Genomic DNA, 24877 nt, shown 5'->3' with positions numbered 1-24877 from the left:
CTAACAATGTCCTTTTCACAGAGACTTTTCAATGGGCTACTTCCTTTTGCCAAACCACGCCATTAACTTAGTATCGCTGATCTCACAGCTGCCTTTTACTTCAAAGTTAATTCACTGGTCTGCCTTTCTTTGCGTCCCATCCACACACGTGTAGGCTTCACTTGTGATATATTGTTGCTACTCTATTCACTTTAACACATACCGTTCTCGCAGGTCACTTGCCAACTCACTGGCTGTGTGCGCTTCTTTCTTATTTTGCTATTTCCAATTCACGAGTCAATGTTAGTACCACAGGCTTGGCCTCGCCTACCCAACTCTGCCATTCACCCGGGAGGGTCACTGGCAACCTTAATAAAAAATTCAATCTTCACTTGTGGGATCTGGCCTTCTCCTCGTGTCTTTTGCGATCTGTCAGAGGCAACAACCTCCACTAGGGAACCCCTGGGGTTTTCGGCCCACTATTCTCGCCCCTTAGTCCGTTGCTCTGCTCCAGGAGGTGCGTCTCCATCCTGAAAGTTCTGCTCATACTCATGTTCTGCCTTGCTCAGAGTGTGCCTGTGGGTGTTTTCTTTTATTCGTGTGACGAGAGCTAACTGGTATCAGGTGTATGCACTTAGTGCAAAGTGGCTGCCTCTGCCTTACCCAATTAACAGGACATGGCCAGTATGATGTGAGAGAGTTAGTCTGGTTACTCTCAGTCACCCTCGTCCTAGTGTTTGTGTAAAAAGGTGGGGGGGGGGAGTTGGGACTTTGGAAAATCCCACAAAAAAGGATGGGGTAGATGAACAACAAATATGGGGGAATATCGCGTCTCACCATCGGCTGACTCACCCCCTAGCCCCAGAAGACCCCTCACCCAGGTTATCCTCCTGCCCTGGTCCACCGCCAGGAACTGGATCAAAAAGCGATGGCCGTGTCCTGGCCACCTGGATGACAAGTCCCCGAGGACTAGTGGGTGAGACACCCTTTGGTTTCTCACAGGTATCACATGAAAAAGTACAGGAAATGCCATTTCACCAACAGTACACAAGAACATGTTACAACATGTTTACGATATTTGTGTGAACAACGTATGCCGACACTGCATTGTAAGTCAATTTCATGAAGCTGCGTCTACAATCTATCAATGCAAGTAATGAACACTGTACATTACTTTCATGAAGTTGTGGCCACAATCTTCCTAGGCCGGTTCAGTAGATTGGGTCACTGGCATTGTAAAGAATTCCAGGTCAGTGGTGGCAGGTGAATATGTTGGGGGCATTAACATCTCCAAATTAGCACATTCAACCAAGTGCAGTAAGGGGGCCCCAATTAAAGTAACTGGTTTTGGGGGTTGAGGGGGGTTCTCCCCAAGAAGATTTTTTAATTAGTGTGCTTGAATTGTCCCTTTTACAGCACAATTTCAGAAAAAACGTGTAGAAATCTGTACAATTTACAATTGCTTTTCAAGGGGAACACGTCAAAAAATCCAATGAAGGATTTTTTACCAACTGCAAACTGAAGCATTTTACAACATTTTAATGTTGGTTGTGTCCTCAACATATCCCACATTACATTGCAAGTAACCTGCATGGAGCTGTGACTAAAGCCCATCTATACAAGTAATGGTCACTGTAAATCACATCATGAAGTTGCATCCACAGTCGATCAATTCCATTAATGGTCACTGTAAATATCCTCATCAAGCAGCAGCTGCAATCTATCTATGCCAGTAATTGTCACTGTAAAGTAGTTTCATGATGCTGCGACCACACTTCATGCCAGTTTGATAGCTGGAAATACCTTCATGATGCTGCAGCCACAATCTATTTATGCCAGTAATGGTCACTGTTAATCACTTTCATAATCCTTGTTTTATTTTATTTGCATGCAAGTCCTAGTATACATTTCTAGATGTTAAAAGAGGGTTTAACATTGCCACAAACCAGAACTTAAAGTTAACGTTATAGCTGGAAAAAAAACACATGGAAAGTGCCAAAACATTAGAAGAAAGGACCTAACGCTGTCAAGCCGCACCGCCTAGTGCACGCTTCCGACGGCCTGAATCATCCATCCAGAGGCACTGGGTCTGTCGCTCACATTAGATGCCGTTGATGGGCTCATTCCACTGTTTTAGGGGACCATCCTACGAGTCTTGAGGCAATCACCTGACTAAAGCAGATGGCATTTGCACAATGTCACATGGCAAAAGTGTGCTTCTGCAAAGTAATTTATCTTGAGTAAATCATTAGGTTGCATGAAACTGTTTAAGTAGCAGTACCATTTAGGATATATCGCTCAAGAAATTGAGCTAAAAAAAATTGTAAACAAGACTATGAAAATAATCAAATGATAGCTTTGACTGTGATAAAATGAAGACCGGACCACCTTGAGGGATTTGACATACATAGAACTTACTCCAATTTCCATTCATTTGGAGTGGCTAAATGTTACTGTGCACTGTGCTGCGACCACAATCTGTGCCATTAAGGGTCACTGTGAATCACTTCATGAAGATGCAACCCCCGCCTGTGCCAACAATGGTCACTGTAAATGACTTTCATTAAGCTGAGCCCACAGTATACCAGCAGCAGTGATGTGGCCCTTCTCCCTCACCATACAAACCCACACACTCATTTAAACTTAAAATCTTTATCTCATTCTCTCTCTCTCCCTCTAGTGGGCGCACGCGCGCTCACGCACACATGCACGTACATGCAGAGATTCTCTCAAAACTCTTACACACATGCACACTCGCTACACAACAATCATGCATTACATAAAAGCATGCACACATACACACAGTACAAAAAACCTTTTTTAAATGTATATTCGGGGTCACATTTATCTTCTGACAAGTCAGGTGAGGAGGCAGTGGGGACACATCTGCCTACTGGTAGATCCCTGCAATGACCTGAACACACGCAGCACTTGCTGCTGGATTGCAAAGTGGTTGCCTGGAAGCCTTGGCGTCAGCTCACCATATGCACACTCCTGCATGCATTTTAAAATAATTAAGTAAAGCACCATGGCCAGGCCTGCAGGATCCATGGGGTGCACCGGGTGCATGAGGAGAGATCTGGGAGAGACCACCACTGCGCTTTGCCCGACCCTGGCACTGTGTTAACACTGCTCATGTGTATTGTGGAACTGCTTACACTTCAGCCTTAAACATGGATTTTTTATTGTAGTCCAGGACGATGAAAAGTAAAACGATGCAGTGAAATTATTGATGCTCCAAGATAATAGAAATGAGTCATTCCTATGTCCATACTTTCAATAATCAGCAACATTTTTGAATCATGAAATTCCTAGAGTTGGTTCCGTCCTCCTTTTTTAAATATAATTATAATGGGTTATTTATTTAAGTATAATTAATTATTTATAACACGCTTAATACCGAAGAAGTTTCTAAGCGCGCTTCCAAGTGATTGGAACCTGTATTGCTCTGCATCGTCTTGTTTCCAATGCCAGCGCATTGCCACTGAGCTATACTACCTGTGGTATATGAATGTATTGGATTCTTTTTATGGACTTGCTTTATTATTTTATAATATTTGCATATTTTTTGGCCAAATCTCCTAAATGGCAGGCTCTGAAATCTCCTTCTGAGGCGGGTCCCTGCCGGGGCTCACTAATCACCCCTCGCAGCCCCGGCTGCTACATGACAAGACTTTTTTCTAAAGCCTGAAGCTCTCACTCATGTGCGGTAGCTTCAGGCTTCAGAAAAATATGCCTTTCATCCATAATGGTGGCCCCACACCTGCGAGACATTCTTTCAAGCAAGAGATTCCTGTCATTCAGTGCCACTATTATGGAGAGAAACGTGAGGCCGCTGGAAACATAGGCCTTTTATTTCTAAATCCTGAAGCTCCAGCTAATTCGCGTGATATTCAAGCTTTAAGAAAAAAGGCCTTGGCTTCCAGCGGCCTCACCTTTTCAGCCTTAATGGTGATGCTGCCCCTCCCTAGCTGGCAAGGGGCAGTGCCACATTGAGGCTAAAAAGGCGAGGCGTTGTCCCCTGCCAGGCAAGCCTTTAGAAAATAAATGCAGAGATCAGCACCCTCTCGACAGGGTAGAAGGTGCTGATCTCTACAAAAGGCTGCCCTTGGTGGGGGTTCCTGTAGCCCATTGAGCTGGGGCTTGTCAAGGGGCGTGGCCTAACGAGCTGGCAGGCTATCCCACACCATTAGGCCACGCCCCCTTCAGGAGTCCTGGCTCATTTTCCAGTGCCACTTAAGGCACTGCTTATAAAACATGAAAAAACATACAAGAAAACAAATACATGAATATGACTGGTCTTGATAAATTACCTGCTATCACAATTGCTAAGATCACGCGATGGATTATGGTCCTATGCTTCTTGAAGAAAGCACACACTGCATCGTATCGCTGCTCCAGACACCTGAGATAAAAGAGGGGAGAGAGTCTAAACATCAAATGGTGGAACAAATGAATACTGGAAACTGGGTCAACAATGAATGACTAGTCATGGATTTCACAGCTGCCCCCTCCCCCTTAATATCACCTTGAAGCCCCCGGAGAGAGAGCATGTTTCCCTTCTCACCACTTATATTGCACTCCTCTGCATGGCAGATGACCAGCTAGGATGGGAAGCAGAGGTTCAGGTGTAATTAGCATCCGTGCAGGAACAGGGACTTCCTGTGGGCCACCCAGGAACCAGGGCGTCCAAGCATGCTAAGGGCTCCGGGGAGGCCAGGCCCAACCTCATAAGCGCACCCAACAAAGCACAAATGAGTCAGAGTCAGTGATATAACTGGAGAACGGGAAGCTGGTCATTAACGCATTCCACATGATCACAGCCGACACTGTGGGAGATGAACAAATTACTTCTTACCCTGTAACGTTCTTTCGATGGGATGTTCCTCCGACGTATTCCTCATCTTTGATAGATCATCTCCAGCTTGCTGGCCTCGGAAATTTTTTTCAGTAGAGGGCGCTGCGCGTCGACGTCCCTCAAGCCGATGTCCCTTGACGGCTTCTGTATCGGCGCCAACGTCATCACGCATATAAATAGACTCGCGCAGCATCCGTTGCTCAGTTCCGTTTTGACGTTAACAGTTGTTTTACATGAATTGGTTATTGACCTTGAAGAAGCGTAAGCTGCAACCACAAGGGAAGTATTTCTGCGGGGATGGATGGGAGGGGCGATAAGGAATACGTCGGAGGAACATCCCATCGAAAGAATGTTACAAGGTAAGAAGTAACTTGTTCTTCAAAGGGATTGTGTCCTCCGACATATTCCTTATCTTTGATAGACTCCCATCGCAGTGGTGTGTAATTGGAGGTGGGAGTAAAATGCCATGTTTCCTTTTAGGAATGAACCGAATGTAATACGGCTTTGCCAAACCTAGTCTCTTGACTAGAGGAGGAATCCAGGTTGTAAAATCTTGTGAAAGTATGTGCGGACGACCATGTGGCAGCCGCACATATGTCTCGAACTGGAACCCCTCTTTGGAGGGCCGAGGAGACTGCTATACCCCTGGTTGAATGAGCCCTAAGATTTCGAGGAGGCTCTTTCCCTGCTAGTTTGTAACATTCCAGGATGGCCAAAATAATCCATCTGGAAATGGTTTGTTTTGTTATCAGTAGTCCTAATTTGTGCCCTGCGTAACCTACGAACAGTTGGTCTGCTTGCCTAATCCTAGCAAGTCTGCTGATGTAAAAGCTTAAAGCCTGCTTTGGGTCCAGCCTATGTAGCCTTTCTTCCTCTTTCCCCGGATGGGGAGGCGGATAGAATGAAGGTAAGGTAATTTTCTGAGTGATGTGGAATTCAGAAACCACCTTTGGGAGGAAATTAGGCTTCACCTGTAGGACAACTTTGTTTTTATGAAAAATTGTATGAGGGGGTTTACAACATAGAGCTTGTAATTCGCTCATCCTTCTAGCAGATGTTAAAGCCACTAATAAGACAGTTTTAAGGGTGAGAAATCTTAGCGAACAAGAGTGGAGTGGTTCGAAAGAAGACCCCATCAGGAAATTTAAGACTAAATTTAAGTCCCATAAAGGAACCTGGAAAGGTGTTGGAGGGTAGACATTAGTTAATCCCTTTAGAAATTGTATTACTAAGAGTAATTTGAAATACAAAGGCTCCCCTGCAGTGCGCTTGAAGATCGATAGCGCTGCGAGATAGCCCTTGATAGTGCCAACTTGAAGGCCTGAATTTGCCAAGTAGAGTAGAAAGGATAACAGCGTTGGTGTACCACATGAAAAGGGGTCGATATTCTCTTCTGTACACCAGCTGCAAAATTTGTTCCAATGGCAGCGGTATAAAGACTTTGTTGCTGGCCTTCTGGCCGAAAGCAACACTTCTATGACATCATCAGGGAGGTCCCAATCCTTGTATCTCAACCTTTCAAAAGCCAGGAATGAAGGTTGAGGGTTCGGATGTCTGGATGGAGAACCTGACCTCCCTTCTGTGAGAGAAGATTCTCCTTGAGTGGAAGATGAATTGGAGGGCAGATGGACATGTCCAGAAGGTCCGGGTACCACGTTCTCCTGGCCCAGCCTGGGGCAATTAGGATCATGGTTCTCTGGAATCTTCTCAACCTCCTGATCATTTGAGGAATGACAGGGACTGGTGGAAACCATACAGGAGTGGAAACTCCCAGTCCACTACGAACGCGTCCCCTAGAGCTCCTCACGGGGGGAATTCCCTTGAACAAAACAGATTGCACTTTATGTTGGTACTGGTGGCAAACAGATCCACTTGAGGGGTTCCCCAAAGGGTGAAGATCTCCTGAAGGACTTCCTGAGCTAGTTCCCACTCGTGGGAGACTGTGCCCTGCCTGCTCAGAGCGCCCGCCGTCAAGTTCTTCTCTCCGGCTAGGTGAACTGCCGATAGAGAGATTCCTTCTTGAATTGCCCAAAACCAGAGCTGCATTGCCTCTCTGCAAAGTGGCAGTGATCCTACGACTCCTCTTTTGTTGAGGTAGTGCATGGCCACTGTGTTGTCCGTCATTATCAGGGCATTTTTCCCCTGTACAGATGGCAGAAAAGCTTTCAGCACTAGTCTGATTGCTCTCAGCTCTAACAGGTTGATATGTAGTCTGGACTCCGATGGAGACCAACGACCGCTGATGGTCAAGTCGTTGGTATGGGCTCCCCACCCCGTGAGTGAGGCATCTGTGACTGCTGTTATCTCCGGCCATGGTTGCCAAAACAGTTCCCTGTTCAAGATGTTTTTCTGGCAGGTCCACCACTGAAGGTCTCGAGCCACCTTGTCCGGAATCTGAAGGAGGTCTGTCATTCTCCCTGAGAGTTGCGACCACTGATTCTCAGTGCCCACTGAAGAGATCTCATTCTCAGGCGAGCCTCTGGCACAAGGAAGATGCAGGATGCAATGAGGCCTAGCAACCTCAAAAAGTCGAAGGCTGGGAGACGTTGGGCATTTTGAAACTTGGTGACCATCTGCAGAATATCTTGAGCCCTCACCTCTGGTGGCGAGGCTTTTCCCAGGGAAGAGTCCAGGAACGCTCCAATGAACTGGAGCCTCTGTGATGGTATCATCTATGACTTCTTTAAATTGAGGGAGAAGCCCAGTTTGTGAAGGAAGTGGCAGACATAATCTAGCTGGATCTGAGCTTGTTCTGAAGATACAGCTCTGATCAGCCAATCGTCCAGGAAGAGGTAGACGTGGATCCCTTTCCTCCTTAGACTTGCAGCCACTACCGACATTAGCTTGGTGAAGACCCTCAGGGCAGAGGTCAGCCCAAATGGCAGAACTCGAAATTGATAATGAGAGCCGCCAATTGCGAACCTCAGGTATTTCCTGTGTTTGAGATGGATTGGCACATGGAAATAAGCATCCTGGAGGTCCAGAGATACCAGCCAGTCCTGGAGCTGGAGGGCCTGAAGGATCAGACAGAGTTACCATCTTGAACTTGTCCTTCCTGAGGAACTTGTTCAATTCTCGTAAGTCCAAGATAGGTCTCAGTCCTCCGTCTTTCTTCGGTATGAGAAAGTAGGGGGAGTAACAGCCCTTGTTCCTCTCCGCTACAGGTACCGGTTCTATGGCACCTTTCTCTAGCAGGTCTACAATTTCCTGCAAGAGGAGCGGATCTGGAACTTTCAGAGAGCTGTTCCCCGGTGGAGGACTCTGAGGGATGCGTAGAAAAGGCAGGCAGTACTCTTGGGTAAACTGTCTCCAATGCCCAAGCATCTGACATAATAGCCTGCCATTCCGTCAGATGTTGAGTTAAGCTGCCCACCACTGGTGTTTTGGGAAGAGAGTCCTGAGGGCGGTTTGGAGGCGGCTGATGCACATGCCGAGGATAAAGAGACACCTGCTGCTGCTGCGGATTTTGTGTTTTTACCCCGTCCACCTCAGTTGAATTTTTTCGGACCCCTTTGAACCGGCTGTCCTCTGCCCTTTCCGAATGCGGAATAGAAGTGAAAGGACTTACCTCTCCAAGAGGTTCCTGAGGGGCGATATGGTGTCTGACGGATTGCAGCTCCTAGGGATTTTGCTGCTGCCTTTGATGTTTGCAGTTTTTCTAAACTGTCATCCGCCTTCTTACCAAACAAAGAAGAGCCGTCAAAGGGCATATTCAAGAGTCTGCTTTGCACATCTGGAGCAAAACCAGACTTTCGCAACCAAGAAAATCTCCGGGTTGTTGTACTTGCCGCCATGGCCCTGCTGATGCTGTCAGCACAATCGATGCCAGTTTGAAGGGATTCGCACATAGCGTCTTTGCCATCCTTGATGATGTTTAGGAAAGCTTCCCTTTCTTCTCCCTCTGGGAGGCAGTCAGCCGCTGATGAAGCACACTCCCAAAGTGTGTGGCTGAACCTTGCGAGCTTACAAGTAGCATTGATGGATTTCAACGCCATGCTACATGCGGAAAATACTTTTTTGGCCATAGAGTCATATCTCTTATCATCCCTGTCCTGTGGAACAGTAGGGTAAGCCAATTTACTACCTGCTGAAGTAGCTGCCTGAACAACCAGACTCTCCGGAGTTGGGTGTTTGGATAAATATTCAGGGTCAGCAGAAGACACCCTATATTTAGCTGATAACTTTTTGTTAACCACCGGGATTACCTCAGGTGTTTCCCTGTTTGCCAATATTCTCCTTTGTAATGCCGCATGAAATGGCACCACAGGATCCTCCTGTGGACCTTTGACCAAGATGTCTGTGAGGTAGTCTTGCTGAAAATCAGGTGAGGGTGTGGACCACCCCATAAACTCTATTATCCTTGCCATCAAGGTTCTATAAGGGGTTTCAGCATGTTCCCCTGGGTCTGGTGTGGCAAATTCCACTTCTGGGGAAGTGTCCAACCCACTTGCTTCCTGTAGGGATTCATGGAGGTCTTTCAACCTACCTTCCTCAGAGGTAAATTCCTCAGGTGCAGGAGTTGCAGATCCCTGCAACTCAAAAGGTCTTTCCTGATCCGAATCCTCCCCTTCTTCATAAATAGAAGATAAGACTCTAGAGTGATCAGGTCTTGAAAATGGTATAAATCCCATTTCCAGAGCAGAAGGAGCCAAATTTGTCATGATTGGCTGAGTAAACGTCGACACGGATGTTAAAGGCTTCAAAGCCATCGAATCCATCGAAAAAGGCGTCGAGAAAGGTGGTAGAGGCCTCAATGAACTCGAGAGTATCGGGATTCTACTCGAGGTTATCAACGACATTCTCGTGCTCGAGGCTCTGGGTATGGCCACTGGCTGTGAGGTGGCCGTGGGTTTATCCTTTCTTGGCTTCGAAGACGGCGTCGAATCGACTGACCTGTGCATCGAAGAACCCTTCGATAACGGCGTTGACGACGCCGATCTATGTGTCGAAGGGATCCTCGACGACGGCGTTGAAGATGCAACTTTGCCTTTACTCGAGGGTTCGTGACGCTCTCGAGTGGCTTCTTTCGCCGGGTGCTGCGACTCGCTGCTTTTTGATTTTTCGGGTCTTTCACCCAGGGTATCACCATCAGCAGTCTTTGAGGGGGTCGAGGCCGCTTTCTCGAAGACGCTTAGCATCTTTTTCCTGAATTCCTCCCCCTCAGCCTGAGAGCTATGTTTTGTGGGGCAGGAGACCCTTTTTGGGGAAACAGAAAAAGACGAAGACGAGGAAGGGGATCTTCGATGTCTCTTTTTTGAATGCTTAGATCTTGAAGAGTGATGGGAACTGCTTCGAGACCTAGAACGGGAATGTCTTTTGTGATGGCTAGGAGGCGAATGTCTCGACTCCGCCGAGGAAACTTTCGAAGAAGTTTTAACTGCCTTACCTCTCTCGAGCTTCCCCTTACGCTCCTTCAAGGCTTTCGCCGTCATGGACATGCAGTCCTCGCACTCCGAACAATGGTGCTCGATTTCCAGGCACCATAAACAGATCCTGTGAGGATCCGTCAATGACATTTTCTTTCCACAGTCTCGACATTTTTTGAAGCCGGACTGTGGAGTCGTCGGTTCGGGTGAGGAAGCCATCGAGTACGAGTCGGTATTCACGAGGAATAATGATAAATTTGACTGAAGAACTGAGCAACGATATTCCGAGGTCTCACGAAGTGGGGAAAAACAGAACCGAGCAACGGACGCTGCGCAAGTCTATTTATACGCATGATGATGTCAGCGCCGATACAGAGGCCGTCGAGGGACATCGGCTCGAGGGACGTCGACGCGCAGCGCCCTCTACTGAAAAAAAATTCCGAGGCCAGCAAGCTGGGCGATGATCTATCAAAGATAAGGAATACGTCGGAGGACACAATCCCTTCGAAGTGCTGTGATCACACAAAATGTCAACATAAACCATTATAGCACTAACACGACTCAGGTCCAGAGTTCATCTGCACAGCTAGCTCTGGCCACTGGCACTCATGTGCTGGTGGGCACAGGCCTTCTTTACCCTCTTTTTCTGTTCTTTCTGCTCTGCCAACCTGGGGTCACTTGCTGGGAGGGAGTCCTGGCAGCTGCTCTGACACCAAGAATATCTCTTCATCCTTGTATTCGTACTCGACCAGGGCTACTACTTCCTTATAGTTCCTGCCTAGCCCTCTGTTCTCTTTAGGTCAGCTGGCGTACTCCGCAATGAGTGCCATGTTGGTGGCTATTTTGGCACACCGGTTTCCCCATGGTGGCCCCGGTAATTGATGCCGATGAGGTCTTGCAGAAGTTGGACACGGCCCTACGTGCGGCAACCCCCCTCCACAGAATTCACACAACCTCTGGGGTGTCTCATCCTTGCCCTTCCTTGGCGTGGCTCCACCCAGCCCCTGACACCGGAGCAGCCTTCTTGCTCTGGGTCCTGATGACGTGTACCTCCTCCACTTGCAGCCCATTCATAGCCACTTCCATCTGGGTCAAAGCTCTTGGGCTCTTGCTAGTTCTAGCATTTGTACCAGAGGAATTCCTGGTTCATTCAGGATCTGGGTGCACAGCTTGTTGGACCAGCATTTTTTACCTGTCCCCGCAACTCTCCTCCTTCGTTAACAAATGCACATGTTGCTGCTTGCTGGCGCAGCCAGGTTTTGAATGCGTCAATAGACTCAGTGGGCCCCTGAACAGCCTGTCGGAGCTGGAATCTCTCGTAGTCAATATTGACCATTAAGCGAAGTAGTTGGATAGCGGACTCCCTACAGCTCGATACCACCGATTGTCTGGAGGCAGCACTCTGTATAGCTTGTTGACCTTACTCCCTGCGTAAAATAGCAGGAGAGTGTTTTACTGTGCATCGTCCGTTACTTCAGCAACTTTGAAGAACATGTCCTGCCTATCCAGCCAGTGCGTCCAGCTTGGGCCAACGGTCACTGGATTCACCTTTATGTCAAACTCTGGCACCAGGTGGCTGTGAAATAATGTGCTGGCAGGCTGCACTGTGTCCCTTGGGCTCAGTGTTTAGAGTTTGAAAGGTTCTGGGGTGGTGAATCCAGTGCTTTGGCCATCAGCACCTCTACCATTGTGGGCAAATCTGGAGCTCCACTGCTTGGTGGGTCCCCCCGCTGCACCTTGTTCCAGCGCAGGTGCACTACACTGGGACCCTCCCGCACAAGCACCGTCTTGGGGGCCCAGGCTCGGACAGTTACGCTTGTGGGGGGTTGCCGTGGACCGCGGTATAGCCTGCTCATCGCCTAGCATGTCCTAGGGCACTTATTTAATGCTGAATTTGCATGGCCTTGGGCGTCGCTCCCTTCCCTCTCCCCTTTCAGGGCCTGTCTTGGGGCACTGGTACAGGCCTTTCCACTTTTGAAGTCTGCCGTGGAGAAAGCAGAATATGGGGCTGACTGTCCAAACACTGGTCTCTGTGGCCCTGACCTCACAAGCCCTCCCCCGCCAGCCCCACCACACGAGCACTCTCAGACAGAGATCCACAGCTGGGACTGCCAACTACTATGGGCCCCTCTGCATGCTGTACCTTGATGCTGTGTGGCAGCCTGCTCTAGGCGTGATCTGGGAACCTCCGTCCCGCTTCTGCCGTCCTGCGTGTTGCTGCCTAAACTTTCTCCTCGGCGGGAGCGCAGTAAACTGCTTGGCGGGTCCAACCTGCTGTGCCAGCAGATCGCAGAGATGCTGCTACGCGCTTTCCCGCTCTTCTCTCCTCCGCGCTCTGCCGCCAAGTGGGCTCCTCATGGCGGGAGCCAGGCGGCCTCAGCACAAGCAGCGGGATCCTCCTTGAGAGATGCAACACTCTTGCGGCGGCACCACCCCACCGGGAGATGCCACGATGCACCGGAGTGAACGGCCATATCACAGGAGACTTCCTGTACCGGGAGCCTCACAAATAGGAGCCAGACCGGAGAGGCCGACGCACACACGGGTTATGTGAGACCTTGTTGCCATTTGTTAAGGGCTCTGGGGAGGCCGGGCCCAAACTCATAAGCAAACCCAACAAAGCACAAATGAGTCCAAGAGTCGGTAACATAACTGGCGGGAAGCCCCTTGCCGCCTTTATAACACATTCCACGTGATCACAGCTGTCCCCATGTGGGACGTGCTGTGATCACGCAAGCAGTAACACGTGACAGCACAGAGACGTGCTTCAGTCACAACAGAGCATTAATCGCTGGTCTCCCCCCAGATTCCTCTTGGCTCGCAGGAATCCATCTCCATCAGGTGCATGTTGCTCTGTCGCTGCCCTGCCTCTCCTTACATGCCTCCAGTGTGCCCCTCCTGGTTTTTGCACCCCCCTCATGCCTTAGCTCACTATTTGTGCGCCCTGCTCCAGGTCTAGCGCCACAGTGGGCACCTCTCTCCAGCTCTGCTTCTCAGGCCCACCTCGAGATGGAAAGTGGGCTATTGCCTGCAACCCGCCTGAGTGTCACTTCTTTAGTGGCCATACTTGAACAGTTTTTCTTTGTTATTATTGTCCCCCGCCCCCCCACAAAATAAGCAGCACCCTGCTTGGTGGGTGGGTTCAAATAGCGTTGTTGACCCGGAACCACAAGGGGAATACAAGCTATTATGATCCCTAAGCCATCATTATATGCCATCACTTCTCTCTGGCCCATGAGCCATGCTTCCGTGATCTCACTATTCCATATTGCACGTGGCTCTGGGCAATAACGCGCAAGAGCTGCCTTCATGGGATGGGAAATGGAATATAGAACAACACTGAGATGTCGAATGCGAATAGAGGCATAAAAAGAAAACTGGGAACCAGTTTTTGTGAGAGTAATTTTTCTATTGGTATGTCTGAGTGAACAGCTGGGCCTGAAAGTCCCAGAAGCAGATGACACAGGCAGTGACAAAACCAGTAGGTCTGGCTTTATTTATAGAATGATGTTTGGGGTTTTGCATAGGGCTAATCTGTGGACTTAACATGAGGACGAGTTTTGTGGATAGATTTGTAAGGTATTGTGATACAAAAGGGATCGCACACTTGTGGTAGAGCGGTGCGGTCCTAGCCTTGCATCTGAGGGTGCAATTGCCTTGCTACGAGTGTGATACCTGTCTGGTGAAGTGAGATGGAGCTCTTTACCTCATGAGTGCTGTTAGGGCACTTGCCTGGTGTTTGGAACTTGGTTGAAATGAAGCAGAGGGACTGTCATGAGGCAGATTTATTTAGGGTTAAGGGTTCATACACTGGCTCCGAGTGTGACATGAATTTGATGAAGGAGTTTAGTGAACAAACAGAAGCGCCTACAGACATATATCTTGATAAGCAAGTCACAGTCATGAAAACAGGCTGTGCACTTAGGAACCGTTAAAATATTTCACAATAGCCATCCCACAGGAACAACATGATGACATGCCAGTTAGAAAATAATGTTCATTTATTTTTTATTTATTGTGTTATGGTCTACCAATTGACCTTTCACAAATACAAACTAGACGATTCGGAATATGTTGAATTATTAAAACAATTATGTAACAATTCATATGACATTATAAAATCGTACGTTCAATTACCAGGGAAAATATATCCTTACGGTGTATACATTTTCCCATAACACCTCCTCCTTCCTCCTATGCCCATTCTCAGGCACCTCTAGCACTTCTGCAGGGCGTATCACATGCCTGCACCCCTCTACAGAAGTCTTTCAAAGGTGGCAATCTGTTCCACGTCGCTACTCTTAACTCTAGTTCCACTGTCAAACACTCCTCGGACATCTGCCGTCTCCTGGAAGAGCTTGACTTGGATGTACTCGGTCTGACCGAGACTTGTTTCATGGCCCGCTCCATCACACGTTTTGACACTCTCCTCCCTGATGGCTACAAGATCCTCTCCAAACCCAGAACCAACCATCCTGGAGGGGGAGTAGCCCTGATGTTCCCGGAGTGGATCCCAGCTTCTGTTATTCCTATGCAGGCCTACTCCTTTGATTGTCTGGTCTGCAGGCTCTCTCTCTCTCTCTCACAGTGAACACCATATACAGGACATCTGGCCAGGTCGCTCTCCGAGTGGACTGACCTCTCCTCCTCCCTCCTTGCCTCTACCTCTCAACTTCTCCTCCTCGGAGACCTTAACATCCACTGAGATGCCACTTGCCCCTCCTTGGGGCTCTTTCATGACCCTCTGTGACTCTCTCTCTCTCGCTCTCTCTCTCTCTCCTACCTTCTGACCTGACTCACTCTTCAGGACACACCTTGGATGTTCTGATAACCTCAGACCTCACCCTCTTCAACCCCCTCACCACTCCTCTCTCTTGGACTGACCACTTTCTTCTGTCCTCTCGCCTCTTGCTCTCTGCCCCTCAGGCTAAGCCGTCCCCAACACTGCACCCAACTTCTCGGTCATCCAGCCTATGAAGCGTGTGTCAGTGGAGGCTTTCGCCGCTACTTTCTCTTCTCTTCCTACACCTTTGACTGACTCACACTCTGACACAGCCCGATCCAACCTTCATCTCTCTATCTCTAACACTCTTGATGTCTTTGCCCCTGCCATGAGGATATGTTTGAAGCATGCATCCAAGTGCAACTCTTGGTACAATTTTGACCTCTCCACCCTTAAGCGCAAGTGTAGGGTGGCAGAGAGGAGGTGGATGGCATCAAGCACATCCTCTGACAAACTGGCCTGCCGCCTTCATCAAAGGCAATACAGACTCTCTGCCCTCTCTAAGAGGAGAGCCTACATCCAAGCACGAGTCTCAGCGTCCTCTAACAATTCGGCAAACATTTCAAAATCTGCAAGGAGCTGGCCAATCCTGCTGCAGTCTCTACCTCTCCTGTCCCCCCCCCCCAGGCCCTTTGCATGGCCTTGGCATCTCATTTCACCACTAAAACTCAGGACATCCTTTCCACTCTCTCTTCCTCTACCTCCTCTACCTCACCCTCTACCTTTCCAGGCCCCTCTCTCCGGCCGGTTCTCCTCTTCCTTTCTCCTTTTTCCCCCTGCCGATGTTGCTAGACAAGTCCAATCTATGAAAGTCTCATCAAAACAAGTGCTCCCCTGCTCCTCCAGAACAATCAAGGACCATATCGACACCCTTGCTCCAGCCTTGGTCCATTTCTGCAATCACTCTTTTGTCACTGGAACTTTCCTCTCCCATCTTAAGCACTACCTTGTGCACCCCCTTCTTTAGAAGCCTCCTGCCAATCCTTCGTCTGCGGCAAACTATTGCCCGATCTCCATCACCCCTTTCCTGGGCAAACTCTTGTAAAAGCTGGCCATCTTCCAGCTTAATCTACATACTGAATCTGTTGGTTGTCTCCATGACCACCAGTCTGGTTTCAGAGCAGCCAGAAGCATGGAAACTGCTCTCCTGAATGTCCGTGAATACTTGCTCTACAATCTTGACTCTAACCTTCCTTCTGTCCTCATTCTCCTTGATCTATCCTTTGCTTTCGACATGGTCAACCACACCATCCTGCTCAATCGTCTCTGAGGCAACCTGGGTATCTCTGGTCAGGCCCTTGCCTGGTTGACCTTCTTTCTCACTGATCGACCCTCCCAGGGCCAACTTGGGTCTTTCCTCTCTTCTACCTCTCTATCTACTTATGGTGTTCCACAGGGGTCTAACCTCTCTCCCTGGCTATTTAACCACTACCTGGCATTTTTGGCCCAGCTCATCTCTATCTTCTGCTCTAACGGTCAGTGTTATGCAAATGACACTCAGCTCTCCTTCAGGCTCCCTTCAGCCTCTACTGCTCATTCTCTCATACCAGACTGTCTGTCCGCTATTCAGGAATGGTGTGCCTCCAACGATCTCTGCCTTAATGCAAGTAAGACTGAGATCCTCCTCACTGGAACTCTTGCTCCTGCCTTCCCTCTCATGGGCAAGAGAAATCTCTGCACTGGCTCCCAGTGGCTGTGAGGATTAAGCTCTAAACCCTCTGCATCATCCACAAGGCCTTCTGGGGCCTCAATGTCTTCAACTCCCGCTTCCTAAATATCTTCCTTCTCGAGCTCTTCGCTCATCTGCCTCCAACTCCCTCAGGGTCAGTTGCTTCTCCAAGCAACGACTTGGTGGTAGATCTCTTTCTTTGGCTCGGGCCTCCCTCTGGAACAGCATCCCTGCCTCTTTGAAAATTGAGGAGAACCATCTCCGGTTTCAGAAACACCGCAAAACCTTCCTCTTTGCCTCTGCTTTCTCGCCTCCTCTCCACTGCTGAACTCCTGGCTGAAACTGCACTGGTCATCTGGCTACGCTTTGTTCTCGAGCCCAGCTCCCCTCCCTGCCATTTGCATACCTGCACTTCCCCCCTGGCAACCCTTGCACTTTGGGGCTGTTTCTGTATCCCTACAGCCCCCTACCAGAACTTAACACCAGATGCCTGCACTTACCCTTGTATCTGCCACCAGCTGGCCGCACTTTATTTATTGTTCCTATTTATTGTTTCTATTTATTTTACTGTTTATCCTATGTACTGCACTTCCCCTCCCCCTTGCCCCTCGCACTTTTCCCCTTCCCCAACTCCCCTACACTTGTGCGATCTCAATGTCACCTGGCCTAGTAAGATTGTTGTCTGTCTTCCCTCTGTTCCCCTCCCTTGCCACATCATGCCATGAAACACTTGTGTATAGGTGTGTTATAAATGCCATATCATATCATACCCATGGCCCTCTACCTGCTGCTTCCAGTGGGGCTAAGAATCTTGGGGTCATCTTCGACTCCACCCTCTCCTTCTCTCCTCACATCTCTGACGTCACACTATCAGCTGCACCTCCTCAGAGGTATTCTTCCTTTTCTCACTTTCTTCTAGAGGCTCACTGTCTCCAGAACCCTGGTCCTCTCTAGGATGGACTACTGCAACAGCCTCTTTCTAAATCTGCCTGCCTCTACTCTTTGCCCTCTACAACGTATCCAGAACAGGACTGCAAATCTTGTCCTTGGCCTCAATCCCAGGGATTGTATCTCTCTGGCCCTGAAATCTCTCCACTGGCTCCCTGTGGCTGCGAGGATCAAGTTCAAGGCCCTCTGCATCATCCACAAGGATTTCTGGGGCCGGGGACCACACTACATCCAACTTTCTCTTCCTAAGCATCTTCCTTCTCGAGCCCTCCGCTCATCCACTTCCAACTCTCTGAGGGTCAGATGCTTCTCCAGGCAGAGAGTGGGGGGTAGATCTCTATCTTCGGCTGGAGCCTATGTCTGGAAAAGCCTCCTTGCCTCTATCAAACTTGAGCAGGACTACCTAAGGTTTCGGAAGCAACTCAAGGCCTTCCTTTTCGCTTCTGCTTTCTCTCTCCCTCCCCCTTGCTGATGTCCCTGGCTGCTGCGCATACTGGTTACCTGGCCACCCACTGAACTTACAGGACCTGCATAACCGGTTTCCCTTGCACTGCCTCCAGACATCCCAACCACTAAAGTGACTGTATCTGCAACCCTACAGTCCCCTGACTATCTGCACTTATGAGCCACCTCCCGGCTGCACTTACTAGTTACTTTGCACTCTCCCCACCCCGCCCTGGCACCTATCCCCTTCCTTTCCCCCACACTTGCGCAATCTGAATGACACAAGACTAGTAAGATTGCTGTTTTGTCCTCCTCCTGTTCTCCCCTCCTTGTCTTGTCGCGCCTAGAAACACTTGTGTATAGGCCAGATATAAATGACTTATCATATCGTATCATATAACATTTGTTATAAAAGTTTACACAATGAGTGGAGCCATGATACTTGATTTCCTCTCTATTTCAATATACATTTCATCAATGAATGTGACACGTATAGCATCAACAAATACAGGTAATAGCAAACTCACCCTCTATGTTAAATAAAATTGGCTGTGTGGTTTAACATCATACAGAAAGTGCTGTCCTAGCGGGCGAGGACCATTACCCTTCCGCTTTAATATCGACCAAATGGAACTTCCCTAAAAAATGTAAAACTGCAATAGTTAGCAGTGTTGCATAGCCCGCATTTAGACGAAAACCAAAAGTCCTCTGTTTCTAGCCCATTGGGGTTATCTACTAAACGTGCAACAAAAAAAAAAGCAATCTGTTATCCTTAAGAGCTGTACACTTTATCAACAGATGTTTTAAGGTTTGTAGCTCTGTTTTCTGAGGACAGTGGCGGCATATAACGTCATTTGCCATTTGGCTAGAACGGAGTGCTAAAACTTGATTAATGTGTAACAAGTTCAGACGGAATCTTAAGAATTGGCTGCGCAAATAGGCATTAGGAAATCTGGCTAGGTATCTAGGTAGTCGGCCAAGTGACAAATCTATAAGGGAAAAAGTAGTGTGAATAGAGTAGCTACTTGTAAGATCTATTGTAGTGACACAGTCGTATATAAGCAATGCTTTTTTAACAGCTGTACGGTTTTCTATTACTTTCTCAGTGGATCTGCCACATGTAATTAGAATGGGATCTGTCATATTGTTTAGCTTAACCAGAGACTTGGACTTCCCTCGGTCTAGGGCGACTTTCAAGGCAAAATACACGGAGGAGTTTTTAGAAGATTATTAGTGGTTCCACTGAGAATCGACAATACTTATAGGAAATTGTTACGCTCACCTGGTATCCACAGGGACGTCACCCAGCTGGGTTACTCGCTGGTATGCTTCTCAGCTTTGCTCTGATGTGGTCTGCGGGGAAGGTTCTGCCTTGTGGTAGAATTAGGCGTGCTCTCCGTCCTGCCTTCTTTGCAGGGGCGCGTTGTCTTTCATGGGCGAGTGCGGTCCAGTTACTTCACTGACGCCGGCCCGTTTGATATTGTTCAGGTAGGTCTTATTGCCGTTCTTTAGTTTTGTTGCTATCCTGCATGCCTTTCTTTGTTTGAAATGTCTCTTTTTTCTCCCTTCGGTATGCGGAGCTTCAGCGCGGCGATCTGGCTTGGTTGAGCCCCGCTGGTAAATGATGGCGCATTAAGAGCGCTCTGATACGGTAAGTAAGCACTATGAGTAGCGCTGCAAAGTCTTGTCTTTGCTAACCTGTGTTTTCCTTCCTTGTAGGTCGCAGTGTTCTTCAGTGCGAGTGGAATGTCCGGAGTGGTGCCAGCCGAGATGCGACCAGCCAGGTAAGCCTTTTGAGCAGTTTGTAATTTGTAAATGTCTCTACAGCTTTCTTTAATGTTGCCTCTATCTTCCTCTTTCAGGTCGTTCTGTCCGGGAGGCGTGCAGATTCGAGGAAGCTGTTCTCAGTAGCTGCAAGTGTTTAAAGATGAAGACTGCAGGTAAGATGCTGCTGCTAATGATGTTCCTTTTGTCTTCTTGCAGGTTCTGCTTCTCCGAGGTTCCAGGGAATAGCTGGACACGGTGAGAGTCACGTTGCAAGCTGCAAAGTAACACAAAGCATGTTCTGCAGTCAGGGTGTGGTTTATATAGCCCAGGTAAAGTAGTACCAGGGAAAGTAGTTCCAGGCCAGCCACACCCAAAACACTAGACCGCATAGCTTGGTTCTTAGGAACCAAGCTATGTGGTTGCCTCCATGTTGGCGGACAATACAATAAAGTAGTCCCCAAACACAATGTTGGTCATGGTGTATGAGCCTGGCACCATAGGTGCCAGGACTGGCCCCATGAGGGCTTTTGAAGATGATGCCAGGCTCTAGAGGTGCGAGTCCTGACTCCACCTGGCCAATGGGTTTGCCAGAGGGGGTTTTGAGCGAGGGTCATGACAGCACTCCCCCCCTAAGGCCCCTCCCATGGTGTTCCTTCTGTCTGGCCCAGGTTTGGTTGGGAAGTTCCGATGGAATTTCCTGATTAGACGTGGTGCGTGGGTATTCTCACTGGGCTCCCAGGATCTATCTTGTGGTCCACATCCTTTCCAATCGACAAGATAATATAGCTTGGTCTTAGAGTATTTAGAGTCCAAGATATCTTTGACTTCGAATTCTGGTTCTCCGTCAACAAGTATGGGCTTAGGTGGTGTCCCAATCCGTGTGCCGGGTTGCATTGGTTTCAGAAGGGACACATGGAATACCGGGTGGATGCATAGATTAGGTGGTAAATCCAGTTTCACGGCTGCTGGGTTGATAATTGCCTTAATGGTATAGGGTCCTAAGAATCTGGTATGAAAGGTCCGGGTTCCCTTGATCGGTACGAATTTAGCGGCTAACCAAACTTTCTCTCCTACTTGATAATCAGGGGCCTTTTTCCGGTGTTGGTCGGCGAATCTCTTTTGTTTTCTTTGGCATGAATAAGGTGTTCCTTTACCCTTTTGAAAGCCTGAGTAATGGTTGTGTGTACAGTCTTTACTGCTGGCATGTCCAAGCTGGCTGGAAGGTCTAGTTCAGAGGTACATGGATGTCTGCCATGAAGGGTAAAGAACAGCGTTTGTCCCGTGCTTGAATGCAAAGAATTGTTATATGCATATTCAGCTATCCATAGTAGGTCTTTTCGATTCCTTTGTTCGTGGTGCAGCATGCACCGTAAATATTGCTCGAGTGTCTGATTGGTTCTCTCAGTTTGGCCATCTGTTTGGGGATGGTGACTGGTAGATAGCCGAACGTCGATCTGCGCCATTGCACTGTATTTTTTCCAGAAGTTTGAAACAAACTGGCTGCCTCCATCAGAGACCAGAACCGAAGGGAAGCCATGTAGCTTAACCATGCCCTCCAGGAACACTTTTGCTAAAGTGGCTGCGTCTGGGAGGCCTTTGAGAGGAATAAAATGGGCCATCTTCGAGAATAAGTCCACAACTACAAGGATGGTGTTGAACCCTTGACTTGGAGGTAGATCAGTGATGAAGTCCAGGGAAAGAGTGTGCCATGGAACTGGAGGAATGTCCAATGGTTGTAGGAGACCTGATGGTTTTTGATTCTGTGATTTATTTTGTCCGCAGACACCACAGGACTGAATAAACTGAATGATGTCCTTACGCCAGATAGGCTACCAAAAGTTCTCTTTCACCTTAGCTAGGGTTTTGGCGATCCCACAATGCCCTTCGGTCAGTGAATCATGATAGTTTCAAATAGTATGCTGTTTTCATTCCTTCTTGGGTACATATAGGTGATCCCTAAAAAAGGGTAGGTGGTCCTTGATGGTATATTGTTCTCCTTGAGTTTGCCATGCGAGGTAGGCATCAGGATTCATTGTCCGTTGGATTTCTTTTTGTAGTTCTGCTTGTGTTAAGGCTGTCGTGATACCCAAGAGTTTGTCTTCAGGTATAATAGGTACTGGGTCTGGAGTTGTATATACTATTTCATCTATGCCCATGCAAGAGAAGGCATCCGCCTTTCCGTTTCTGACTCCTGGTCGAAATGTGATTACATAATCATATTCGGTGAAGAAAAGGGGCCACCGTAATTGGCACGAGGACTAGGCCTTGGCTGTTTTGAGATATTGCAGGTTTCGGTGGTCTGTGATGACTGTAATGGTGTGTCTGGCCGCCAGAAGGTAGTGCCTCCAGGCTTTAAAGGCGGATTCAGTGCTTTAAGTGGGCCGGGGCCTACCGGGGCCGGGCCCCGGCAGTCTCCAAAAAGTGGGGCTGAGCCGGGGCCCTGCCGGGGCCCCGTCCCACCGCCCGCAACCTTGGCAGGATGCATTATCCCATCGCGGCCGCAGCCACGACGGGATAATGCATGCGCCTGCCATGAAGTCAGGCCATCTGACAGAAGTGGCAGCCAGCCACAGCGATGCTGTGACTGGCTGCCACTTCTGTCAGTCATAGTAACTGCATCTGGTGACCCCTCGCGCGAGAGGTCACCAGAGGCAGTTACTGTTCCTTTGTTTCCCCAGGTCGCCGAGGCGTCTTTAACCCTCGGCGAACCTGGGGATTCCTCGACATATTTCGAGGTTTATAAAAGATGGCTTTGAAAGTACACATTTCAAGCCATCTTTTATAAAGCTTTGCGGACGGACAATTTTGTCCGTAGTCAAAGCTTTATAAAAGATGGCTTGAATTGTGTACTTTCAAAGCCATCTTTTATAAACCCGAAAACATGGCCTGAAAACTAGGCAAACCGTAAGGTACGCACACAAATATATATACATGTTATATATCTGTGTGCCTACCTTACTATGGTTTGTGTACTTTACAGGCCATCTTTTCTAAACATAGAAATATGTAACATATGTAACATATTTCTATGTTTAGAAAAGATGGCCTGCAAAGTACAGAAACCATAGTAAGATACGCACACAGATATATAACATGTATATATATTTGTGTGCAGACCTTACGATTTGCGTGCTTTTTAGGCCACGCCCCTCCCAGAAGCCACGCCCCCAAATGAGGGCCCCCTCTCGATTTCTTACCCCACTTAAAGCCCTGGGCGGATTTGATAGCCAGGAGTTCCTTGTCCGTGATGGCATAATTAATCTCTGGAGGCGAGAACTTTTTTGACCAGAAGGCCATAGGATGTAGCTGGCCGGTTTCCGGGTCTCTCTGTGAAAGGACAGCTCCCATTGCGAGACTGGACGCATCAGTTTCAACGACATAAGGGAGGTCTGGACGAGGATGTCGCAGGATTGGAGCGGAGGTAAACCTTTGTTTAAGTTCCTGAAAGGCTTCTTCTGCTTTTTCGGTCCAAGTAAATTTTTTATTGTTTTTTCGTAATAGTACTGTGATTGGGTGCACAACCTGAGAGAAGTCTGGGATGAACTGGCGGTAGAAGTTTGCAAAGTCCAGCATGCTTTGGACCCCTTTCAGAGACGTCAGTGAAAGCCATTTCAGAATGGCATCTACCTTGTGCACGTCCATTCTGATGCCTCCTGGAGTAAGGATAAACCAAGAAATTCTACTTCGGTGACGTGAAAAAAGCATTTTTCAAGCTTTGCAAACAAGCGATGTTGACGGTGCTTGGTGAGGACTGAACGAATGTGCCTGACATGATCTTGTTCCGAGGCTGAGTATACTAAGATGTTGTCTATGTACACTAAGGCGCACACATCAATTAACTCCCTTAAGACGTCATTCATGAAATATTGGAATGCCGCAGGAGCGTTGCATAACCTGAAGGGCATGACTTGATATTCAAACAAGCTGTACTTAGTACGGAAGGTGGTTTTCCATTCATCTCCTTTTCTGACTCGGACCAGGTGGTACGCTCCTCGAAGGTCCAATATGGTATAAATCTGGGCATCTTTAACTTAGTCTAGCATCTCAGGGATAAGTGGCAAGGGGTAGCGGTTCTTCACAGTGATCTGGATCAATGCGCGGTAGTCAATACAGGTTCTCAAGTCTCTTTCCATTTTCGGTACGAAGAACAAAGGACTGGCTGCGGGGGCCTTCGAAGGACGGATACATCCGTTTGCAAGGTACTGGTCTAAATAGGATTACAAATGAAGGTTTTCTGGTTCTGTGAGAGCGTAGATCCTGCCGCAAGGGATTTTGCACCAGGAACAAGGTCGATCTGACAGTCATAGGGCCTGTGCGGCGGCAATGTATTGGCTTGGTCCTTTCGGAAAACATCCTGGAAATCATGGTATTCACTTGGCAAGGTATTAGTTGCTCCGAGGGTTCATACTGTCGCTCCGGTAGTCATGGGGATACAGATGTCGGGTTTCTCCTCTTGGTAATATCAGACAGGGGAGCAGTCACCGGGGAAGGTTCTTTTTCGTGCCTGCCAGTCTATCAAATGGTTGTGAGCAACCAACCATGGCATCCCTAGTATTAGCCTGAACTGAGGTGCCTTGATGAGATCGAATGAAATAGACTCCCGATGTCCGTCCTGACACAGCAAGGTTACCCTGGCTGTGCACTGGGTTACTGGTCCGGAAGCGATTTCTGTCCCATCCACGGTGGTTATCTTGTCCATAGTTGGCTTAGAACACAAAGGAAGCCCCATCTCTGCTGCCAGTTCTTAATCAATATCATTTCCAACTGCCCCGTTATCGATGTATGCTTCAACGGCATGCATTCCTGACGACTGTTGGGGGTTAATGAAGATCACTGGTATTGCAAAGTGCGAGGTCAGCAACTCTTTCTTCTCACTCAACAAACTGACCTCTACGTTTGTTGAGCTTGGTAGTTTCCCGATTCCTTAGCTTCATCCTTCTCTGTGGCCCGACTGTTCTTCTTGGGGGTTTTACTGGACAGTCCTTCAGGAAATGTCCTGGTTTCCCACAATACAAACAAGCTGTTGTTGTCTTCTTTTGTCCTGCTCTTGTTTTGTTAATGGA

General features: G+C 48.3%; 1 protein-coding gene across 1 annotated transcript in view; it reads right to left on the bottom strand.

Annotated features, from left to right (window-relative positions):
* The window catches only part of SLC28A3 (solute carrier family 28 member 3), a 666148-nt gene that overhangs the window by 415817 nt on the left and 225454 nt on the right, over positions 1–24877 (bottom strand). Inside the window, exon 4 of the mRNA XM_069625863.1 lies at positions 4293–4384. Coding sequence (XP_069481964.1) covers positions 4293–4384 — 92 coding nt within the window. The remainder of the gene's footprint in view (positions 1–4292; positions 4385–24877) is intronic.

The sequence above is a fragment of the Ambystoma mexicanum genome, chromosome 6p, assembly GCF_040938575.1.
Source record: "Ambystoma mexicanum isolate Mex_15411 chromosome 6p, UKY_AmexF1_1, whole genome shotgun sequence".
NCBI classification, from domain to species: domain Eukaryota; kingdom Metazoa; phylum Chordata; class Amphibia; order Caudata; family Ambystomatidae; genus Ambystoma; species Ambystoma mexicanum.
Note: the sequence above shows the minus strand (reverse complement) of the source record. Positions and strands in the feature narration are given on the sequence as shown.